General features: G+C 34.8%; 2 protein-coding genes and 1 long non-coding RNA gene across 3 annotated transcripts; all 3 read left to right on the top strand.

Annotated features, from left to right (window-relative positions):
- The first annotated feature begins 5,585 nt into the window (after positions 1 to 5,585).
- Positions 5,586 to 6,684, top strand: LOC145580891 (disease resistance protein RGA2-like). The gene is made up of 2 exons (XM_081637975.1): positions 5,586 to 6,297; positions 6,545 to 6,684. The coding sequence occupies exons 1-2, from the start codon at positions 5,586 to 5,588 to the stop codon at positions 6,682 to 6,684; spliced, it is 852 nt and encodes a 283-aa protein (XP_081494101.1).
- Positions 6,685 to 12,467: 5,783 nt separating this feature from the next.
- On the top strand, positions 12,468 to 15,630 carry LOC145583006 (putative disease resistance protein RGA3). The gene is made up of 2 exons (XM_081640105.1): positions 12,468 to 12,617; positions 13,502 to 15,630. Exons 1-2 carry the CDS (start codon positions 12,573 to 12,575, stop codon positions 14,852 to 14,854), a joined length of 1,398 nt encoding a protein of 465 aa, XP_081496231.1. The 5' UTR covers positions 12,468 to 12,572; the 3' UTR covers positions 14,855 to 15,630.
- Position 15,631: 1 nt separating this feature from the next.
- LOC145583008 (uncharacterized) lies at positions 15,632 to 18,405 on the top strand. Its single transcript, XR_014100000.1, has 3 exons — positions 15,632 to 17,049; positions 17,240 to 17,364; positions 17,929 to 18,405. It is a non-coding gene; the product is annotated as an uncharacterized LOC145583008 (long non-coding RNA).
- Positions 18,406 to 23,058: the final 4,653 nt, after the last annotated feature.

Here is a 23,058-nt window from a genome sequence, read left to right on the forward strand (position 1 = left end):
ATCTCAGAGAAGCAACATGAAGACGGAGAAATAGAAGTATATTGCTCTAGGATTCATGTAAGTATGTTGGACATAAAATTCGATCTGGAACAAGTTTATATAGAACCAAGGTGAACTCCAGACAGTCAATGAAATTAGAGTTACTGACTTGTCAGGAACTCAGAGACTATCAGAAGTTCCGAACCTAATAGGAACTTAAGTATGCACGTCTTTAAAAGTCGGTTTTAATGATAGATATTTATCTAATACGTGCATATCTTTTAGGGATTTAGTTTTACTGAATAAAGATATTTATTTTCTAATAAATCCCTTTTGGAAAAAGATAAGTTTGTTTAAAAAGTATTTTTAAACAAAAAGATAAGTTTTGAATAAAATCTGATTTTATATTAATTATATCTTTTTATTATTGACAGATTTTATTCTTAACAAAAATATATATTTTCGGAAGACTTGTTTTAGAAAATATCTTTTAAACTTATCTTTCATAAAACCTATCTTTTTCAAGGTGAAATGAATAATTTGAGTGTACTATAAATATGCTCATATGTATTCATTCAAAGTTCAGGCTGACGAGGTGTAGTGGTCATGCTTAATGGTTTCATCCTTCACCACGAAGCTAAGTCAGTCCTCCTGGTCAAAGTTCCTATCAGGTTTTGGTTACAGTACGTCCAGTGAGTTCCAGACAGATCTTGAGTGTCCAACATATTATTTTTATCTCTTTATTCATATATATGTATTTAGAGTTATTCCTTGAAGATCTTGTAATGGGAAAAAGGGTTTGAGTGTTTTCAGTTTTGGGGTGAGATTGTGAATTCTCTACAAATTCACGTTTGAGTGTATGAGTTTGAAATCTCTAAAATTCAAGTAGCTGTGAGTGCACAACAAGTGAAAGGAACCTGAGAGGTGTCTTGGGTCAAGTGAAAGGAACCTGCAAGGTGTCTTGGGTCACCTAGGAAGTGTCCTGGGTTAAAGGGAAAAAGGTACCTAGGAAGTGTCTTAGGTCTGGTATGAGGTGTCCTATCAAGTGGCAAGTGTCCGTGGTGGAACTTGCAAAGCAAAGGTCTGTGTAATAGGTTATACTAGGAGAGTTTCCTATTATAGTGGAATTTGTTTATAAGTCCCAATAGGGCCGAGGTTTTACTTCCAGTTAGGCCCTGGAAGGTTTCCTCGTAAAATCCATTTTGCACTCTTTAAGTTCCTAACTATAACTGTTTTATATTCCGCGAAAATTAGGCATTAGGAACATACTACAATTCATCCCCCCTCTTGTAGTATACCATCTGAAATAACAGACTATATAGAAGGGATACCATGGAAATCTCTTGGCTCTCTTTCATCACTGGAAATTATTAATTTCAAAGCCGGAATTCTACCAACAGGGATTTGATACTTGACCTCCCTTCAATCCCTCATTCTTGATAGATGCAATAACACGGGGGAATGCATCTACTCCCTTAAATCTCTAAAACTTCTTGAAATTTATTACTGCTACAAACTAGAATCATTGCCGGAAGAAATGCATCAACTCACCTCCCTTTCTACACTTAAAATAGAAGATTGCCCTGAACTGAAATCACTGCCAGAAGCATTAAGACACCTCACCTCTCTCACTACGATTGATATAATAATGCCCAGCCCTGAGCTCAAGGATAGATGCCGAAAACCAGACGGGGAAGATTGGTCCAAAATATGCCACATTTCTCAAATATCTTTTTCAGATTAATCAGGTCTGCCATCTGATCATCAGCATACTACTCAAAGTCACATTTTTCAGATAAATTAGTACATTAAGGTCTTTTTTGTTAGAAAAATAAATTATGTGATGCTCATTGTTGACAGGGTAATGCAGATTTCGATTCTATTCTGAGTCTGAAACGGAGCTTCTTTATATGGATTTCATAACATCTAGTCAAACCTGAGTTAATTGCAACACTTCCGTCTGCTCGTACAATCTTCAACAAGGCAATTGGTTCCTAACCATTACAGTTTTATGAGCGAGGCTTGTAAACTAAACATGAGGTAAAGTCGGTCACTGAGTCTTATGTTGAAGCTTAAAGGTTTTGATGATGATGAACTTAAACTAAAGCAAACTCAATTAATAAAGGTTTATAAGTGTTTGATTAGTACAGGTGAAGTTGACCTTGGAGGAGGAAGAGTAACTTAGGCTAAGAAGACATGAAGAGACCTTTGAAGATAAGTCAAACAATATAGAAGAAGAGTTCTCTAACAAGAACTGAGTTCCTTAATAGGAATGTTCCCTAACAGGAACTTGGATGATGCATGTTGAAGACAACAAGTTCTGGAAGGAACTTAGTCTGCGAAGTTCTAGTTGAAGACTGAAGAACGAGTGACAGCAGGAACTTGGACCTGGTCTGCGTGAAGCCCAAGTAACCTACTTATGCAGAATATGGCGCAGCAATATTATTTAGTTAAGATTTTATCTTCTAGATTTATTGTTAAATATGTTAAGTAGGTTATGCACGAAATTTATTAGAAGCGTGACAAGTTGCTTGGTAAATAAAGATAAAATTGGAAAAGATAAAAAGGTAGATTTTATGAAAAGATTTTATTTAATATTTGTTTCTTAAAATCAGTTTTAAAAAGATTTTATTCTTTTTAATATTTCTCTTTCTATCTTATTTTTCCGGAAAAGATTTTCTCCATAGAAGATTTACTTAAACCGTGTTTTTAAGATAAGGCAAATTAACTTCTTTATCTTTTAGAAAACCTACTTGCTATACAAGTTGTACTTGTATAAATAGTAGAGATCGAATTGTTTTAGGTTTTTGGTGAGTTTATGCGTGGAGAAATCACAGAGCTTTAATTGAGTAAGTTTACCAAGCTTCTAACCTTGTCATATTAGTTTCGGATTTCGTGCATAGCTTGTCTATCATATATCAAGTTTCATCGTTTGTATTGGTTGGGTTATTTGGGTGTTTATGTGTTTAATATTTACATACAGTTTGTGTAAGCTTCTAGTGTGAAGCTGAGAGTTCATGTAATTTGGGAGTACGAGTGAATCTAAATGTGGTGCTTAGATTGGGTAGGATAGGGTCCTACTGTGTAGCAAGTACATTCTTGAACTTGTGAGTAAAGGTCTGATTATAGTAGGTTGTAACTTTGTGTTTGCCCTATTATAGTGAAGTTGTTTGTAGTTGAAATCCCTAAGATAGGGTCGAGGTTTTACTTCCAGTTGGGCCCTGGAAGGTTTCCTCGTAAAATCTGTGTGTCTTTGCTAGTTCCTATATGCATTGTTTTATAATTCCGCAAAAGTAGTCACTAGGAATTTAAATACAATTCACCCCCTTTTGTATTGTTCATCTCAACTAACATCCTAACATAGAGAACTTGCTGGATATTGTTGTTCAATCTTATGTCAAAATAATGTATATAGCATACTGTCGATCAGTGATTCCTTTTTTATGCCCTTGTTGATCTGTCATCTGTACGAGGGGCAGGATTAAACAATTAAACAGTAAGTCGGCTTTTAGCTTAACTTATGCTTGTCCAATAATTTGCTGATGTTGAATATTGCATACCATTAGATTCAATATATACAATTCTACAGTCTAATTGATTCTTCTGAGCTTGGTGTTTTTTACTATCACAATGATTGAGGATTACTATTTGGATCAACTTTAGTTTGACGCTAAATAAAGTTGATCACTCACCCATTCATTAGTTTACTTTTAATGGAAAGAATGAGGTAAATTCCAAAAGCAATGCTTACAAATCGCAATAGATCAATGATGTTTAAACTTTTTGACCCGACCCATAACTTTACAAGTCCAGGTCTTCTGTGCTCCTTTTATTTTACAATAAATAAATGGACTAGTGAGCACTATGATTATTTATTTCGTTACAAATTTTATTTATAACATCACTATGGTAGACCTAATTATTGGGTTGGTCTAGACAAAACATCAATAGCATGTTAAGTAGAGGTGTTTATTACTCGGATTAAAACTAAAATTCAATTCTATCCAATATGAATTGTTAATTCAAACTGATTCTAAATTTAAATCAGCTGGATAGGATTGAATGAAATTTTTTGAATATTTGGATTTGATTGGATTGACTTTAATAGGAACCAAAATTAGCTTTTTTTTTTTTTTTTTTTTTTTTTTTTTTTTTTTTTTTTAAAGGGAAGGAATCGAAATAACCTAAATATGAATGAGTATTAATGATTTATAGGATTTTTTGTGAACCACTACCATTTATTTTACACTTTTTATGAACAACTATCATTTAAGTTTTTTTTTTTTTATTTTTTTTATTTTTTTTTTAAACAACTACCATTATAAATTTGTTTGACTACCACTACCATTTAACGGAACATGTTAAAATTTCCGTTAAGTGGGACCCACATTATGAGTTTCCCTCCTGTTTGTGTTGTAAATGACCAAATTAATCTTCTCAATTACCCTTCTCATAGCACCCAACAGACCCAGTACCACCACTACAATTTTGTTATTTATTTTTTTTTTCATTCGTTCCTTACTAAATAACTACTCTTAATAATCTAGTAATTCAATTAACAATAACCTTGACTACGTACAAGAGCAATATATATATTATTAAAACTGCAGCAACACCTTGAATTACATCACACAAATTCCTTGCCCTCCCAGCTTGCTTCTTCTTAACAGTAGCAATTGTGTTCTTTAATGTGTAAGAAAGAAACAGGGAATAGGAATTGAAAAAGATGGAAACAAAGTCATGAGTAAATATAAGAAATAAAATAGTAAAAAAAAAAAAAAAAAAATTGCTTCAATGGAATCTTACTAGATTGTTTCCATTAGAGATGAAGTAAATGGCTGAGGAGGGAGAAAGAGGGTGTGGATCTGTTGGGTATTATGAGAAGGGTAATTGAGTGGGTTAATTTGGTCATTTACAACACTAATTGGATGGAAACTCATAATGTGGGTCCCACTTGACAGAAATTTTAACATCTTCTGTTAAATGGTAGTGGTAGTCAAACAAATTTACAAATAATGGTAGTTATTTTTTTTTTTTAAAAAAAAACTTAAATGGTAATTGTTCACAAAAAGTGTAAAGTAAATGGTAGTAGTTCGCAAAAAATCCTAATTTATAAATTCAGATTGTTCTAATATAGTCAAGAACTCTAAGGCCAGCTTAAAATTTGCGGTTTTTCAAGACTTGCATGTTTGCTATGGGCTTGGACTTATTTTATTTTTGTAATTACATTTTATAATAATTGCATTAGCTAAATCTTGGGCGAATAAGAGGTATAAAAACAACTTTATCAGTATATTAGTATTAGTAAAAAAACAGGAAAAAGTTGATATTTTGACAGTATAAGTTTGGGTGAATCTAACAAGATTCAACTTACTTTCTTATATGAAGGACAGTTATAGATAATTTCTTTATGAAGGAAAGTTAAAGAGAAATTTGTAGGCGGAATTAGTGGAATATGGATAGAAGTTTCCTCTCCCACCCATGTTCATCTATTTAAAGTAGATAGTAATTAGTAAAGCTCACAATTACAACTCTAATCAACACAAACTTCTTCCCTTGAAACTTCACTTGTTCTACTTGTTATTACCTTAAAATTTGGCTTCAAGATGGACGTGGCCACGGTACTGAGTGTTGCTCAGACATTGTTTGCAACACTGCAGTGTGCGGAAGTGAGACAGCTATGCTCAGTCTTTAAGTATGAAACGGAGCTTGAGAAGTTACTCAAAACTGTTGAAACCATCAACAGTTTCCTCCTCGATGCCGACTCTAAGTGCCAGGAGCTCACACATGAAGGCCAATGCTGGGTTCAGAACTTGAAAAATGCTGTGTACGATGCTGATGATCTATTTGATGAATATAGAACCATTTCTCAGCAGCTGAATGGTATGCCCAGTGGTAAGATCTCTAAGAAGGTAAGCCGTTTCTTCTCCTCTAATAACCAGCTCTTTTTTGCTTATAAAACGTCTACTGAGGTGAAAAAGCTTAGGGATGAGTTGAATAGCTTATCAACAAATCATAGGAATTTTGGGTTTAGTGAGTTGTATAAGCCTGTCAAGAGTAGAGTGGAAACATGTTCTTATGTGTATGAACATGATATTATTGGGAGAGATGCTGAAAAGGAGGAGATTGTGGATTTATTGTTGAAAGATGACTCAGACAAAAATTTATCTTTTGTGACTATTGTGGGGATTGGAGGGTTAGGGAAAACTGCTCTTGCCCAACTTGTGTATAATGATCATCGGATTAAAGAGGCATTTCGTCCAGATAATATGTATTGGGTTTGTGTGTCTGTTGATTTTGGTATGAAAAATATCCTAGGTAAGATGGAAAGGAAGAAGAAGCATATTAAATTCAACAATATTATTACCTCCGTTACAGGTTATGTGCAACGATTAGACATTTTCCTTCTCTGTTTTATGTCAAATCGTTGCACATAACCTGTAACGGAGGTAGTATATGGAAGTTAGAAAACGGATAGAAGGGAAAAGGTACTTGCTTGTTTTAGACGATGTATGGTCAAAGAACAGTAGAGAATGGGAGTGCTTGAAAAACTTCTTAATTTTAGGTGGAAGGGGAAGTAGGATATTAGTGACTAGTCGCTCCCAAGAGGTGGCATATGCTATTAGTAAATATCCAGTTGATGATGTCGGAAAGTATGCAGTTCATGATTTAAAAGGTCTGTCACATGAGGATTCTTGGGAATAGTTTAAGAAAATTTCTCTTGAACAGAGGGAAGATGAAGCTGACACTAGCCTTGTCGAGATTGCCAAAGATATTGTAAGAAAATGTGCCAATTTGCCTCTCTCCAAAGGGTGGTTGCTAGTTTGTTGTGTGGTCAAGATATAATCGTTTGGCAGTCCTATAGAAAAATTATTTGGCTAAAATGCGTGACAATGAGGATGATTTGATGCCAACTTTGATGTTTAGCTACTACCATCTTGATCCTGCGCTAAAAAGTTGTTTTAGCTTTTGCTCAGTTTTCCCTCAGGATTATGAAATAGATAAAGAAGAGTTGATTGGGCTATGGTCAGCACACGGCTATCTTGTTCCGAGTGGTACAGATAATAGCATGGAAGATGTAGGTGAAAGATATTTTTCAATTTTATTGCATAAGTGATTTTTTCAAGACGAAAATAAGTACTTTAGTCTTGTTAAAGGATGTTACGTCAAAATGCATGATCTCATGCATGACCTTGCTCGGAAGGTAGCTGGGAAGGAGTCCTTGACACTGACTGCTTGTATTACACTTGAAGTTGAAGGGGAAGCTTGTCATCTGTATATTGATAGTGAAGAATGTCTGGCTAACTGGTCAAGTTCAAATAATTATACCAGTAAAACATTTCGTACTTTTTTGATGTTCATTCACAGGCCTCATATGATTGATGAGGGGAACTTGCGCAAAATTGTTTCAAAATGTAGTGGTTTAAGGGCATTGTCTATATATTCTTCTTTTTATTTTAGAACTTTAGCGGACACACTAGGTGGATTGTTACATTTGAGGTACCTGGATATCTCATATAATCTTGAATTGGAGATGCTCCCTAAATCAATCACCAAACTTCACAATTTGCAGATATTGAAATTGATTTGTTGTAGGGAACTAAAGGAGTTGCCAGAGGACACAAGCAAACTGGTATTTATAGTGTGTGGATATAATGGGATGTGACAAGTTGACTCATATGCCACCAGGGATGGGTAAGTTAACATGTCTTCACACATTACCGGTATTTATAGTGTGTGGGGATGATGATGACCTCAAGCAAGATAAAAAAGGCAAGCTCATAGACTCGAAAGCTGTTATCAGTAACCTCAGAGGTGACCTATGCTTTAGGCATCCGAACTCCAGCAATGATTTATTCAATGAATGGATGACAGTAAAACTCGATTCTTTGAATATAGAATATGATGTTGATTGTTATCAGAAAGGTCAGATGAAATTGCTGGAGATTCTGTTCTCTAATAGCCAATCTAGGGAGTTATCGATTAACAAATATAATGGTACCAAATTGCCAAGTTTGGCGACACAACTTGTGAGTATCAAGCTGTCATATTGTAAGGAGTTGCTACATCTGCCATCATCACTGAGTCAACTTTGTCATCTCAAATATCTTTGCCTTGAGTATATGGAGAGTATGGAGTACATAGAGAGTGATGCACCATCTCCATCTGCGAAATTCTTCCCGTGTTTTGAGAAATTAAAGCTACGTGAAATGCGACAATTAAAGGGATGGTGGAAAGATGAGAAGGAAACTGTTTTCAATCCATCGTTTCCTCGGCTGTGTACGTTGCATATTTATGGTTGTGAGAGATTGACATACATTCCATCATTTCCTCGTTCTGTAAGTTATATATTGAAGATTGCAAGAGATTGAAATACATTCCTCAGTGTCCATATGTAAAAGAACTATGTCTTGTGAAAGTCAATGAAGCACTGACATTTTGTAAGACAGGAGGCAGTGTTGAAAGCAATCCAATCTATCTGAACGAGTTGATAATTCATGTGTTTTCAATTCCCTATTTCGGGAGTTTGTGGGGAGCGCTGTTTCAGTTTGTATCATATTGAGAGAGATTGAAAATTTCGAAACAATTAGGGAGGCATTTCAAAGCAGCGCCTCTTCTCTTCAACACCTCGAAGTTTGGTGTTGCAGGGGAATGGAGAATCTGGGAATAGAGCATCTCACCAACTTGAATTTCCTCATATTAAGAGACAGTAATATAGAAGAGATACCATGGAAATCTCTTCACCCTCTTTCTTCCCTTCAATCTCTGCAACATCTTTATATTTATTTCTGCAACGAACTGAAATCATTGCCGGAAGAAATGCGCTACCTCACCTCCCTTACTAAACTTCAAATGTCATTTTGCCATGAACTGAAATAATTGCCAGAAGCAATAAAACACCTTACCTCCCTCGCTACACTTGTGATAGAAGATTGCCCGGAACTGAAATCACTTCCAGAAGCAATAGAGCACCTGACCTCCCTCAATACACTTTAAATAATAAAGCCAAGTCCTGAACTCAAGGATAGATGCCACAAATCAGACGGGGAAGACTGGCTCAAAATATGTCACATCCCTGATATAAATATTTCAGATTATTGGCGTTGTTAAGGTAACATAACCATTTTATGTTTGTAATTTATTTATTAATGTAACAATCTCTATATTGCTTAACTAGGATATTCATGTTCCAAATTTATGATTTATCTATTTTTGCTTTTAATTATTAAATAAAAAAATATCTTTTTAAGTGATGCTCATTGTTGCAGGGTAATGCACATTTCTACTCTGAGTCTAAAATGGAGCATCTATGTCATAATTATGTTAATCGCAACACCTACATCTGCTCGGTATAGTCTTCAACAAGGTCAGAAACTCTACTTTCTCACTTATAAGCTGCTTTATCAAAAATTTCAGTTTTCACTACAACTTAAAATTAAATGATAACAGATTTTATTGCTTGAAGCAAAAACCATGAGATTATGCCGATATGTAATCCTTGCAAATTATAACCCTCAAGAAAGGGGAGAAAAAGAGAAAAAAAATAGAGGGGGGATATTGACTTGAAATATCTGTCCTCTTTTTTTGTATAAATGGATAACTCCTTTCTTGTGACATTTCAGAGAGACTCCCTAGCTACTTGGTGTGGAATGTGGCTCAATTCTGAATCAGACAAGGGACGGTCTGTACACTTGTTGACTGGGTAATGCACATTTCCACTCGAGTCTAAATAGAGCTTCTTTATGGATGTCATACATAGCCTCCAGGAACACCTACATGTGCTCTGTATAGTCTTAAACTATGCAATCGACTACTTAAGAAGATACAGTTTTGGGGTTAGGACTAATAGTTCTAATGCAATGAACATTATGGATATTGTTAAGATATCTTGTTGTAGTGCCTGGTTAATATAAACTAGCATTATATCTCAGGCAGTGTATTGTTTGTTATACCCTTTAGTCCTTTATGAGCAGGAACAAAACGAAACAGAATGCTGGGTTTGTTGTTGATGTTGAATGTTGCTCTATTCTTCTTTCTTACTTGAGTTAGGCAAAGATGGTCTCCATACTTGACTGATTGGCTGGTGCGCCTGGTGGTATTGGTTGCAACTCAAGCTCCAAAAGAGAAGATGCTCTGATGAATAAAGGTAATTTTATTTTTTACTTTTTTTACATAGGATGTCTAAAGATTAACCATGGGAACTGAAAGTGTTTTATTTTTCTGCAGAAACTTTCTTGGAATGGTTATTAGGCATTAAATTTTGAAGTTGCAGAAATTTTGACACTGCAACTGATGATTATATTGTATGAATGTCCTTTCCTTGCAGCTCCCTAAAAGCAGATGTGCTTAGGTGATGCAGAGTTTGTTACTCGAAGAAAAACCTTGGGATTATGGCTATATGTAATTCTCTTTTGTATAAATGGGTAACTTCTTAGTCATTTCTTGCGATATTTCAGTTAGACTCCCTAACTAGTTGGTGTTGAATGTTGCTCAATTTTGAATCAGACAGGGAGTGGTCTGTAGATTTGATAGATTGTCTGATTTGGCATTGGTTGAAGTATATATTTGGAGTAGTGAGAAGATGCATCAGTCTGAAGGTATTCCCGTTACAAATTTTATCAACAATCAATAGCTTTAAATTTTCTAGCCACTTTAGCTACATTCATCTCTGCATTACAGGGTATATCTCTTGAAAATGCTGGTGGTCTGTGGTATTGTGGATGTCTCTACCATACTTATATTGGAAGCCCTGAAGCATTGGATTCTTATCGGTTATGCTCAATTGTTTATGCTCTTGCCACATGATAATAACCGGACAAGTTGAAATTTAACATTAACGAAAACATGCAGGTTAAAGAAGCACTTAATGATTGGTTATTTGTCTGTCTAGTATTTACATAACAGTTTTAACTTGTATAAATGTGATATATGGCTAATTATTTACATGCGTTTAAACAATGGACAGTCCAGGTACACGCACACAGAAACTCATGGCGACTCAGCAGATGGATAGTAATTTCCATGCCCTTGACATTTTACAACGGAATGATAAGGTTGCTGGCTACTGCTGCTCTGTGAATGACATAGGAGATCATGTTGAAAACTTGAGACCATAATGCTAACAATTTTTGACTCAACAATCAACTGTGGTTCTAGCAGCATGCTTTTGTCATTTAATGCTCATGTTTTTGGCCAGCTTGCTCATGTTGATGGACATGGTTGACATGTTGCTACATGATGCAATTGTACCTGACGAAGAGATGGTCCACTGATTCACAATTATCTATTTTCATTTTTAGTAGATGTTAGTTGAGCTGTTGCTGCGTGATGCTACCGCATCAGATGAAGAGATTACCTTGTTAATGATGCAGAGTAGCTGAACTTTCTGTGATTAACCTGTAATCTAGTTGTAGGATCTCACCTAAGCATATGATGTGGGGGCAGTTGACAACCCTTCATAGAAGGTGGGTTTTCTGTCCCTCTGATGCTTTTATTTTTCCTTTTTACTAGTGAGAAAATTAATTTAGCATTTTTGCTTTTATGATATGCCTGATTTGCATTAGTAGTGTTGCCATGGTGTAGATATATCTCAAATTTGTGGGCTTACATTCACGCTTTGTAACCTATAAAGGGTATCAAACTGATATTAAAATGCAAAAATCTGATATAAAATGTCAAAATTTTGATATTTTAATGTTAAAATCTGTCAAAAAAAGTCAAAAATAAATCTAATGGTGTGAATAATGGACTCATGGTGAGTTCTGTCTCACACAATACCTTTTCTTTAGTTAAGAAAAACGGAAAAAATTTAATTAGTTTTAATAAGTGGGGTAGTTGGAGTATTAAGAAATTACTTTGTATAAAAGAAAGATATAGTGAGGTTAATAGCTTATTGAAAAGTATTACATGTGAGAGAAAAGTTTTAGGGCCTGTTCACATTTACTGAGCTGATCTGAACTGAATTGATTGGAGCTGAATTAAATTGAATTGAACTGATTGGAGCTGAACTGAACTGAACGGAAATGAATAGTTTATGAGAGAAGGAAATTAGGAGCTGAACTGAACTGAACTAATTTAATTGGAGCTGAACTGAACTGATTGGAGCTGAACTAAACTGGATAGAGTTGAAATGAATATTTTATGAGAGAAGTAAATTAAGAGCTGAACTGAACTGAACTAATTGGAGCTGAAGTAAACTGAACTGAAATTAAGCAGAAGTGAACATGCCCTTAATAATTAAAAAAAAAAAAAAGTATTATTGGATTTGGGTAGAGAACATAAGATAGAAAGATATGACAATAAATGCAGTTTTTTGTTGTAAAAAAAGTGTATCATTTATTAAAACATGACTACATTCAATAAAAAGAGCTACTATGTAGTAATTAAAACGGGTTAGTTTGACTTTTGAATGCTACAAAAAAAAAAAAAAAAAATAATAATAATAATAATAATAAGAAAAATGAAAAAAACACTTTATTTCATCTGTACCATCTAGTGAGGCCAAGTGTATTTGTGCTTATTAATTTGTTATCTATAATCGGCTTCTCATCTTTTGCAAGATCTACGATTCAAATTTCGCTTCATCTAAGCACATGCAACTACTGGATTCTCGAGCTCAATTACATTTAAATGCCAAAGTATGTTATTTTTTAAAGTTTGTTACTCGTATTTTTTATTTGTATTAGTGCTAATTATTCATTGATTTGCTTCACTCCTTTGTAAATTTATGGGTTTTTTCAATTACTGTACTTTGCAGTTATTACTAATTGATTGTTTATTTCATTACTTTGCGTTTACTAGCTAATTGATTGTTTTTCAAAGACTTTGCATTGACTAATATTTTATTTTGTTCTGGAAGTTGGGCGATTTTCGAAATTTCCCTTGATATATACATGAATTGTGCAGTGATATAATTTACCGTGATTTTAAAAATTTACCTTAAAATGTGGATCTTGTTGAGTAGTGTATGAATAAAATTTACTGTAATATACAATTGAATATTTGCCATAGTTGGCACATAGTGAGATACAAGTGTGAATACTTGCATTGCTTTGAACATGGAGAATTGATTCATTCTATGCGGGTATGAATTCATTTTTCAAGCAACTAGCGTATGGGACAAACTTAGTGGGACATTAAAAAGAGGAACATAGGAGTATAGGACTATTCTAGTTAAGTACGCGTGCTATTAAGACTATTTGATAAGCTGAATAGCTGATATGAGTTCTATTTTAAGAATTTTTTTTTTTTTTTTTTATTAATAATTCAACTGCATGTGAATGTAGCACAGATTATTGTATGGAGTTGCTAGGCATTCCTATGACCTGATGTAGTTGACATAGCTAAGGTTCACTTGTTATTTAAAGACGATCACAGAGCTAGCATTTTACACTGTCCTAAAAGAATACCATACTTTCACAACTTCATACTTTCACTGCTTATTCAGTTATTCTGTCTTATCTTCAAAATGGACGTTGCTACTGCACTCACTGTTGCTCAGGCGCTGTTTTCAACCCTGCAGTGTGCAGAAGTGCGAAAGCTATGCTCCATCTTTAAATATGAATCTGAGCTTCAGAAGTTGCTCGAAACTGTTGATATCATCAACAAGTGCCTCCTGGATGCCGACTGCAAGTGCCAGGAGCTCACACATGAAGGCCAGTACTGGGTCCAGAATCTCAAGGATGCTGTCTATGATGTTGATGATCTGTTAGATGAGTTCAACACTGTTGCTCATCAATTGAAAGGATTGCCTGGTGGTAAGATTTTTAAGAAGGTACGCCGCTTCTTCTCCTCTAATAACCAACTGGTATTTGTTTTTGATAAGTCAAATGTGATTAAGAAGCTTAGGGAGAAATTGGATAGCTTGGCTAAAAACCGTAGGGATTTTTGGTTCAGTGAGCTGTATAAGCCTGTGAAAATTAGAGAGGAGACCTGTTCTTATGTGTATGAACATGATATTATCGGGAGAGATGCTGACAAGGAGGCAATTGTGAATTTGTTGTTAAAAGATGACATGGAGAATAATATCTCTTTTGTAACTATAGTGGGGATTGGGGGGTTAGGAAAAACTGCACTTGCCCAACTTGTGTTTAGTGATCATAGGATTAGAGAAGCATTCAAAGATGAGATGTACTGGGTTTGTGTGTCTTTAAATTTTGACACGAAAGATATCCTAGGTAAGATGCTTGGGGTGAATGAGCTAGGATTTGAGGACCTGCACAAAAAAGTTCGAAATAAGATAAAAGGGAAAAGATTTTTGTTTGTTTTAGATGATGTATGGTATGAGAATGGTAGGAAATGGGATGACTTGAAAAACTTCTTGATTTTAGGTGGAAGGGGAAGTAGGATTTTGGTGACTAGTCGCTCGAGAAAGGTTGCTGGAGCTATTGGAAACTATCCAATTCATGAGTTACCAGGTTTATCCATAGAGGATTCTTGGGCATTGTTCAAGAAGATATCACTTGGACAAAGGGAAGACGAAGCAGTCACTGGCCTTGTTGAGATAGGAAAAGATATTGTGAAAAAATGTGCCAATGTGCCTCTCTCCATAAGGGTGGTTGCCAGTTTATTGCATAATCAGGATATAGCAACTTGGCAGTCGTTACAAAGTATTGATTTGGCTAACATGTGTGGTGGTGAGGATGGCATAATGCCAACATTGATGTTTAGCTATTATCACCTTGCTCCTGAATTGAAAAGTTGCTTTAGCTTTTGCTCACTTTTTCCTGAGGACTACATTATTGATAAAGAGGTATTAATTAGTCTCTGGATGGCTCAAAGATATCTTGTTCCAAGTGCTAAAACTGAGAGCATGGAAGATGTAGGTGAAAAATATATATCAATTTTATTGCATAGATGTTTTCCAAGATATTAGAAAGAATAATCATGGTTTACTTAGATCATTTAAGATGCATGATCTAATACATGACCTTGCTAGAAAAGTAGCAGCAAAAGAGTCCTTAACATCTACAGCTTGTACAAATGATCTTGAAGGGAAAGTTCATCATCTGTTTATTGATTGTAATGAAGGTCTGGCTAATTGGGTAGTAGTTTCAAGCAATTGTCTAAGTAAATCATTGCGTACCTGTTTGACGGATGGGAGAAATTTTAGTACCCAGATTAGGTATGCGGCTGAAATCTTACAATGGGTGTGTCAAAGCGTCGTCATTTGGAGCTTAGGAGTTTTGACACAGTCATTTTAAAGTGTGGTTGTTTAAGGGTATTGGATTTTAAAGATAATTTGACAATTAGACACTTACCAGATACACTAGGTAAATTGTTATACTTGAGGTACCTTAATCTCTCATATAATTATGAATTGGAGATGCTCCCTAAATCGATTACCAAGCTTTACAATTTACAGACATTGAAATTGGTTAGATGCAATAACCTTAAGGAGTTGCTTGAGGACACAAGCAAACTAGTAAATCTTAGGGTGTTGGATATAGATGGGTGTGACAGCTTGACTCATATGCCAGCAGGGATGGGTCAATTAACGTGTCTTCACACACTAACAATGTTTAAAGTGTGTGGGGAATATGAACTCAAGCAAGATAAAAAAGGCAAGCTCATAGACTTGATAGCTCTTATCAAAAACTTGAGAGGTGATCTTTGCTTTAGGCATTTGAACTCGAGCGATAAGTCGTTCGATTGTATGACCGTAAAACTCAATTCTTTGAAAATAACGACTGATCTTGATTCTTATCACAAAGGTCAGGAGAATTTGTTGGAGATACTGTTCTTAAACAGCCAATCTCGGGAGTTATCAATTAAGTACTATAATGGTACCAAATTGCCAAGTTGGCTGTCAGGGCTTGTGAGTATCCACTTGAAACATTGTGGTGAATTGCAATATCTGCCATCATCACTCAGTCAACTTTGCCATCTCAAATATCTTCGCCTTAATGATATGGAGAATGCGGAGTACATAGAGAGTGATGCACCATCTCCATCTGCAAAATTCTTCCCGTGTCTTGAGAAGTTGACGCTACTTGAAATGCCAAAATTAAAGGGATGGTGGAGAGATATTAGATTGATGGAGAAGGAAGCTGTTTTCATTCCGTCATTTCCTTGTCTCCGTGAATTGAGTATTCAACATTGCAAGGGGTTGACATACTTTCCTCCATGTCCACATTTAAAAGAACTGGATCTTTGCGAAGTCAATGAAGCACTGACATTTTGTGTGAAAGCAGGTGGTGTTCAAACCATTCCCTTCTTTTGGAGAAGATAAGGATAGATAATGAATGCGTTTTCAGTTCCCTGGGCAGTGAGTGTCTGGGAACAGCTGTTTCTATCAAATTGTTAAATATAAAAAATGAGGGACAATTTAGGGATACACTTCGAAGCTGCTCCTCTTTTCTTGAAGATCTCGAAATTTCCGATTGCTGTGAATTGGAGAACCTGGGAATGGAGCATCTCCCCAACCTGAAATCCCTCACATTAGGAAAAAAATTTGATGGGATACCATGGAGATCCCTTCACTCTCTTCTGTCCTTGGAAACGCATCATTACCCTCCTAGTGCAAAACCGCCAAAGGGGATTCAATACTTGACCTCCCTTCAATCCCTCATTTTTCATCACTGCGACTTTGAGGACCTTGAGGAATGCGTCACCTCCCTTACGTCTCTGCAACTTCTTGACCTTAGCTATTGATCCAAACTCAAATCATTGCCAGAATTGCGACACCTCACCTCCCTCACTACATTTAGATTAATAATGCCTAGCCTTGAGCTCAGGGATAGATGCTGTAAATCAGACGGGGAAGACAGGCACAAAATATGCCACATCCCGAATATATATATATGTAATATTAATGAAGTCTACCATCATCAACATGGTAATCAATGAGTCAAGGTAACACAACATATTTTCATATCTTATATCTTTATTTAATTAACATTATTGTCTTTATTGCTTACTCTCTTTTAGGTAATTGATGCGCGAATATATGACTTATTAAATTTTTTAGAGAGATTCCCTAGCTAGGTGGTGTTGAATGTTGCTCAATATTGAATCAGGCATTGGCATTGGTTGAACTGTATTGGAGTAGCTAGAAGATGAGTTTTAAAGGTATTCCGTGTTCATAATTTTATCAAAAATTAGATGAATGAGTTTCAAGAGTCTGTTTGATCATTGAATTTGATGAGGAAACTTGCAGCAGATCGATTATGTGCATCACAATACGTTCCATTATGTGTTTCTTTTGATCTTCGTTATATCAAAGACTAAAGTAATTTTTTTTTTTTCTGAGCCTTTGCAGGAACATTCTTGCAATGATTTATTGACGCAACAGAGATTTCTCATGTAATATGAAGTGAAGCCTTTACAATAAGAGGAAAAATGACACTTATTTGCAGCAGAATGTGTTGGAGATGTGCTCTGCAGGTAAACAAATGTGTTTTTCCTTGCATTTTAATTGTAGTAACTGAAGATTATACTTTGAAGTTTGAACTAAATAAATTTCTGATTTTTAAAGTGCCTCAAGCCCTCAACTATGCTCAAAACCCTATGTGTACGTTCACTTGAATTTGGTTTTCATTGGTTCTTTACATGGACTGATTTGTGGCTGCTTCTTATCTGCTATACCCTTGAAAGTTGGTTTGTGGATGTTTGTACATATAAGGGAGGCCCTGAAGCCTTAGACTTTTATTGGTTTCGCTTATGCTATTGCCATGCAATTTCTGGAGCAAATTGATATTTAACATTAATGGAACCTTGTAGTTTAAAGAAGCTCTGAATGTTTTTTTTTTCTCCATTTAATATTTACATAACAGTTGAACTTGTAAAAATGTGAAAAATAACTAATAATATGCAAGCGTTTGAACAATGGGCAATCCAGCTGCTTGCACACAGAAATCCATGACGACTTAGCAGATCATAGCAATTTCCCTGCCCTTGACATTTTACAATGGAATGGGAATGCTAATTACTGCTCTGTGAATGACCTAGGAGATCATGTTGCAAACTGGAGCCCACAGTGGATAGTGCTAATCATTTTCAATTCTACAACCGTGGTTCTAGCAGCGTGTTTTTATATCGAATGCTCGTGTTATTGGTGACCTGTTCCTACATAATGCAATTGTACCTGATGAAGAGATGGTTCACTGATGCACGATTACCTGTTTTCATTTCGAGTGGATCTTGGTTGAGCTGCTGCTTCTCGATGCTACCCATATCAGTCCCTATCAGATGATGCAGAGTTACCTAAGCTTAGCTTTCTGTAATTTATTTGTACATTTAAGTGCTTGTACTCTAGTTCGCTCTCACCTAAGCACATGATGTGGGGGCAGTTGACAACCCTTCCTAGAAGGTGGGTTTTCTGTCCTGATGCTTTTTACAGGTGAGAAAAAAAAAAATTAATATAGCATTGTTGCTATATGTACAATTCCTGATATTGAAATGGTGTAGATATGTCTCTAATTTGTGGACTTACATAGGGGCTAAAATTAATATAGCATTGTCACGTTTTCAGATTGAACCAAGAGACTCACCATTGCTTTTTATCTATGACTGTCAATTTGGGTGCTTAGAATTGCAATTTTAATCTTTGGTTAAAGATTAACTGTCCCTTTTACGGCCTAAGGCGCTAGCTTCACTGTTTAAAACATGCAATCTAACTTAAAATACTACATATAAGAGAACGGTTCAAAGAATGCCACTTAAGTTTGCCATGCCACAATTTAAAATTTTGAATAAAACTTTGATGAAAGATGCATTCTTTATGGAGTGCCAGGTATCCTTCTCAGTCTCCTTGTAAGACACATTCCAAGTATAGCAATTTGTTAATTTTGTCCGCCGATATAGATTGAAGAGATTGTCAAGTATAGGGAAAATGGTGATCCTATCCAGAGACTTTGACAAAAGATGATGGAAGTTGTCTCGGATAATGTAGCTTCTGGAATCAGCACTCTTCTCTTCTTTCAGAACTACACTGATTTGAAGCAGATATTCACAAAACCAGACCAGAATATGTAGAGTCCTTTCTATTTAGGATAAATTGATGTTGTCCACTTGGATAGTGATCAGATTGATGGTTGCCATTTCTATAGGTAATTGACTTAAGAGTGGTGAGTAATCTTACCTTTTGGTTTAATAAATTCATTGTTTTTTGAGAATAATATGCATACACTTACGAATAAAAAAAAATGATTTTTTGCTTTGATTAACAATTAAGGACTAGTAAAAAAGAATGAGGTCCACTGCACGTATGATTTTTTCTTCTTGCTAACGATTAAGTTTATGTATCTCAATTTAATTAGTGAACGGTGAATCTAGCCTGTTGTTTGGTTCAAAGCTGAGATGGTGTAAATAAATCTTGCAACTAAATGTGTTTTATTTTTGTTAGGTTCTCTGATATTCCTAAATTTTAGAAGCACAATGATGAAAACCTTTGAAGCTGATGAATTCATGTACAAGTGCAACAGCTACATTGGAAGAGTTTCTAGACATAACCTTTGCATATGGTGTCAGTGATGAGTTCAGGTAATTTGGTTGTTGCTTTCTAGCCACCAATTTGAAAGAGGAATCCAAATTTTATCAAAGGCAGCCCAGGTTTGTCTTGGTCTACCCCTTGGCTTCTTATTTTGTGAACTTTGGTGCAAATTTAATGATATAATGATGAAAATATAGGAAATCTTCAAAGGTTTTTTATAATTAAGTTGAGCTTGTTTATCCGTACAGTTGAATGGTGTCCACAATGGTATCATTTCTTAAAATTAAGCTCTTTATTAATGGAATACTACAGCTATAAGAAAAAATGGTAGATGTAGGAGTTAATTTTAGCAGTAATCTCGTGTACTTTTGATCTTTATTAATAAGTGACTCTAAGCTTCTTGGCATATATTTACAACAGTGTGGCAAGTGTGCACAGGGCACATCAATTGTCCTGCTTATGCATTTGCCTTGTGATGCCATAGAATCTCAATGACATCTCGGTGCTATGAAATTACTCTCTTATAGCTGAAGTGCACTGTGATGTTTGATTATCTTGATATTTATGGTATCATTACAGGGTACTCATAACTAATAAGACCAACATCAATGCTTGCAATCTGGGATCATCTTTTGAAGAGCATAATGACTCGTGAATTGGCAATCTGGCTTGCATCTTTCTAGCTGCAGTTGTTGTTACATTATTGTCTTCACCTCTCTTATACAAATATGTAATTTGAAATTTATGCATTATTAAGGTTAAATTTATTGAGTGTTAAGGTTAAATTGTGTGTAGCCTACTTGAGGTGACAATATAAAAGGCTTATTCTTACTTCTATTTTTTCAGCTTTGGGATTTCAAATTTGCACGTGTCATGTCAACAAAGACTGTTGTTCTTCACTCTGTCAAAGGTCAGGCTTATCTGCTGCTATTTGCCTCTTATTATAATTTTTTGGTATAATTTAGTCTGCTTTTCCATGATAGTTGGGTAAAATTCATCTTCTGTGAGTGTGTGTAGCCTCTAAGATCTATTTTATATGGCTAAAATGAAGTCATGACTTGCAGTAGTTCTTCAATTTTGCTCATGATTATGGTGAGTTATAAACTTATTCTTGTGACTTCTGATGTTCTGTTAATACATAATAGTTTTAGTGTTTACTGTACATCGGGTGGCAGCCCTTCACTCATAAATACTTCGTATAATTTAAGATGCTAATTATTTTACACGGTTCCAGAAACTTGGATGTTAAACTACTCAGTAATGATTGTTTTGGATCTGGAAATCAAGGGTCTATGATGCCAATTAGTGTCATAGAATGGTTACAGTATACTTGATAATAAAATGAATTTCAGTCCATCAATTTCTTTCCTGTCAGAATTTTTGAATAATGATTAAACTAAACCTAATATTAGAATTAAGTTAGGGATACTCCTATGCACACTGAATCATCATTATGCAGTGAAGTATACAGGAAATTCATGTGTTGATGACTTGATGGCTGTTTTAGCTAACCAAGGACACTGATATTTGATCAAGAAGATGCTGCTTATTCTTTGGTATGTAAAGTAATTCACATCACCCTATTTTAGCTCACCAAGGAAACCGATATTGATCAAGAAGATGCAGGATTAAGGTCAAAGGCTTTTTATGAATATAGTATAGCAACCAAATCAGCTATCATAGTTCAATCTCACGTTTGGGAGTTTTTTTTGCTCGTGGAGATGCTGGTCTACGGAGAATTGCATTCTTCTGGTGCAAGTAAGTTTAGTTGAGTAGACAAGAATTTAACAGAAAATTCTGGATAGTTCTTTATGCACTATTTTTCAAGCAGATGTTGCTAACTTGACTTTAGGATTGCTGTTACTGAAATCTAATGCCTTGTTAGGGGAAAGATTTCATGAAAAGACTTCTAGGTTTCTGAAGCATTTTTTCTTTTACTAAGCTCTATGTCCTTAGATTAATTTTCCTCAGACAATCTAAGATTTTTTTGATGTTGAACATTGTTTGATAATTGTGCTATGCAGGTTCTTCCTCCCTTTGTGTTCCTGCTTCAGGTCACACTACTCTTACATTAGGCCACAGGTCATACAACACTCACCGAATTAAGCATACTTTTAGATGCAATTGTGAAGCTACCAAGATATATGGTGGAAAAATGTTTTGGAGTACAAATTAATGAGAAAAGAAGCATCAGTTGTTATTCAATATCATATTCATGGATTTATCTGTCGACAAATGGAAATTAAAGAGAGACAGCGTGCCATTACTATTCAAGTAAGAATGAATCCTTCACGGCTTCATCTATTTAGCTGCATATTGTGGTGATAGGTCGAAATGCATAATGTAGTCTGCTATATAGGTATCTAAGCAGTAAAGCAGCATTGTGAGGTCACAGAAACTAACTTATGGAGTACTCACTAGTGAGGCCATATAATGCCACTTACTATTATAAGACGCCTTTATACATTAGCTATGAGCTGCTTTATCAAGTTAGTGACTGTCACTGAAGATTATTATATGTATTTCCTTATCTCGCAGCCCTTAAAATGATGTGCTTAATTGATTGCAGATTTTTGTTCTTGAGGAAATTCCTTGGGATCGTTTAAGTATATATGTAATTTAGTTACTAGAAATACAAGTTTCCAAATAACATGTTATCACTTGCATATTGTAGTCATTTGCTCTGTTTGTCAACTTTTGGGTTGAGTGGATGTTGTTGCCATTTGTGCTGCTACGGTTTCACAGTACTACTACGGCCATACTGCATTACTGCGGCAAATTACTCTAAGACGCGGGTTGCCTGTGGTAAAGTTGTTTGGATATATTTTTGTTGGCTTATTAGCTCCGATTGCTAGTTGATTGCCTTGATAATAATGCTTATGTATATAACATAGTCCTGAAAAAATGGTAAGGATAAGTAGTAAAGTACTAAACTACTCCGTTAAATATTAGTCACAACTTTTGAATATTTTATATCTTATAAATAATACCCCAAATTTGCAATTAATATTTAACGGAGGTAGTAAAATTAAATTTATCCCCTTATCACCTTGTGAATTTTACTTATAGATTGGAGTACTATTTTAGTATGCAAAGTTTTATGGGCAACTACTCACAAGGCAATGCGTGGTTCCTACACCTAGGTGTACCATGCGCATGGTACACCTGAATTAAAACGCAGTTGTTTTGAATTTCAAATTTCAAATTTTAAAATTTAAATTTCATTTTCAAAATCTTAATATCCAAAATACTATATTTTGTTCCCTTTCTTTAAAAAAAAATTATTTTCATATTTTTTCACCAATTTAAAAAAATATTTAATTATAATATTTATGTTAATGATTTTTCTGTGTACTTTTTATGAGGTTCTATATGACTATATAATGTTCTTTATAAAAAAAATTATTTTTATTCTCTAAACTTATTTCACCTAAAAATAACTTAAGATTTCATTTTTAAATTTCAAATTTCAAATTTATAAATTTCAATTTCAAAATTTCAGTTTTCAATTTCAATTTTTTTTTATTTCATTCATATTTTTCACCAATAATATATATAGTTATAGTATTCATTTTAGGGTCGGTATATATATATTTTTTGTGATGTTCTATATGTGATTTAATAATGTTCTTTATTAGAAAACATGA

Source organism: Chenopodium album, chromosome 15 (assembly GCF_948465745.1).
Source record: "Chenopodium album chromosome 15, dcCheAlbu1.1, whole genome shotgun sequence".
Classification (NCBI taxonomy): domain Eukaryota; kingdom Viridiplantae; phylum Streptophyta; class Magnoliopsida; order Caryophyllales; family Amaranthaceae; genus Chenopodium; species Chenopodium album.

Coding starts and splice junctions, on each gene's coding strand:
- LOC145580891 (XM_081637975.1), top strand. CDS start 5,586: ATGGACGTGGCCACGGTACTGAGTGTTGCTCAGACATTGTTTGCAACA. Junction 6,298..6,544: donor TGGTATGAAAAATATCCTAG/GTAAGATGGAAA, acceptor TCTTAATTTTAG/GTGGAAGGGGAAGTAGGATA.
- LOC145583006 (XM_081640105.1), top strand. CDS start 12,573: ATGCAACTACTGGATTCTCGAGCTCAATTACATTTAAATGCCAAA. Junction 12,618..13,501: donor AATTACATTTAAATGCCAAA/GTATGTTATTTT, acceptor TCAACCCTGCAG/TGTGCAGAAGTGCGAAAGCT.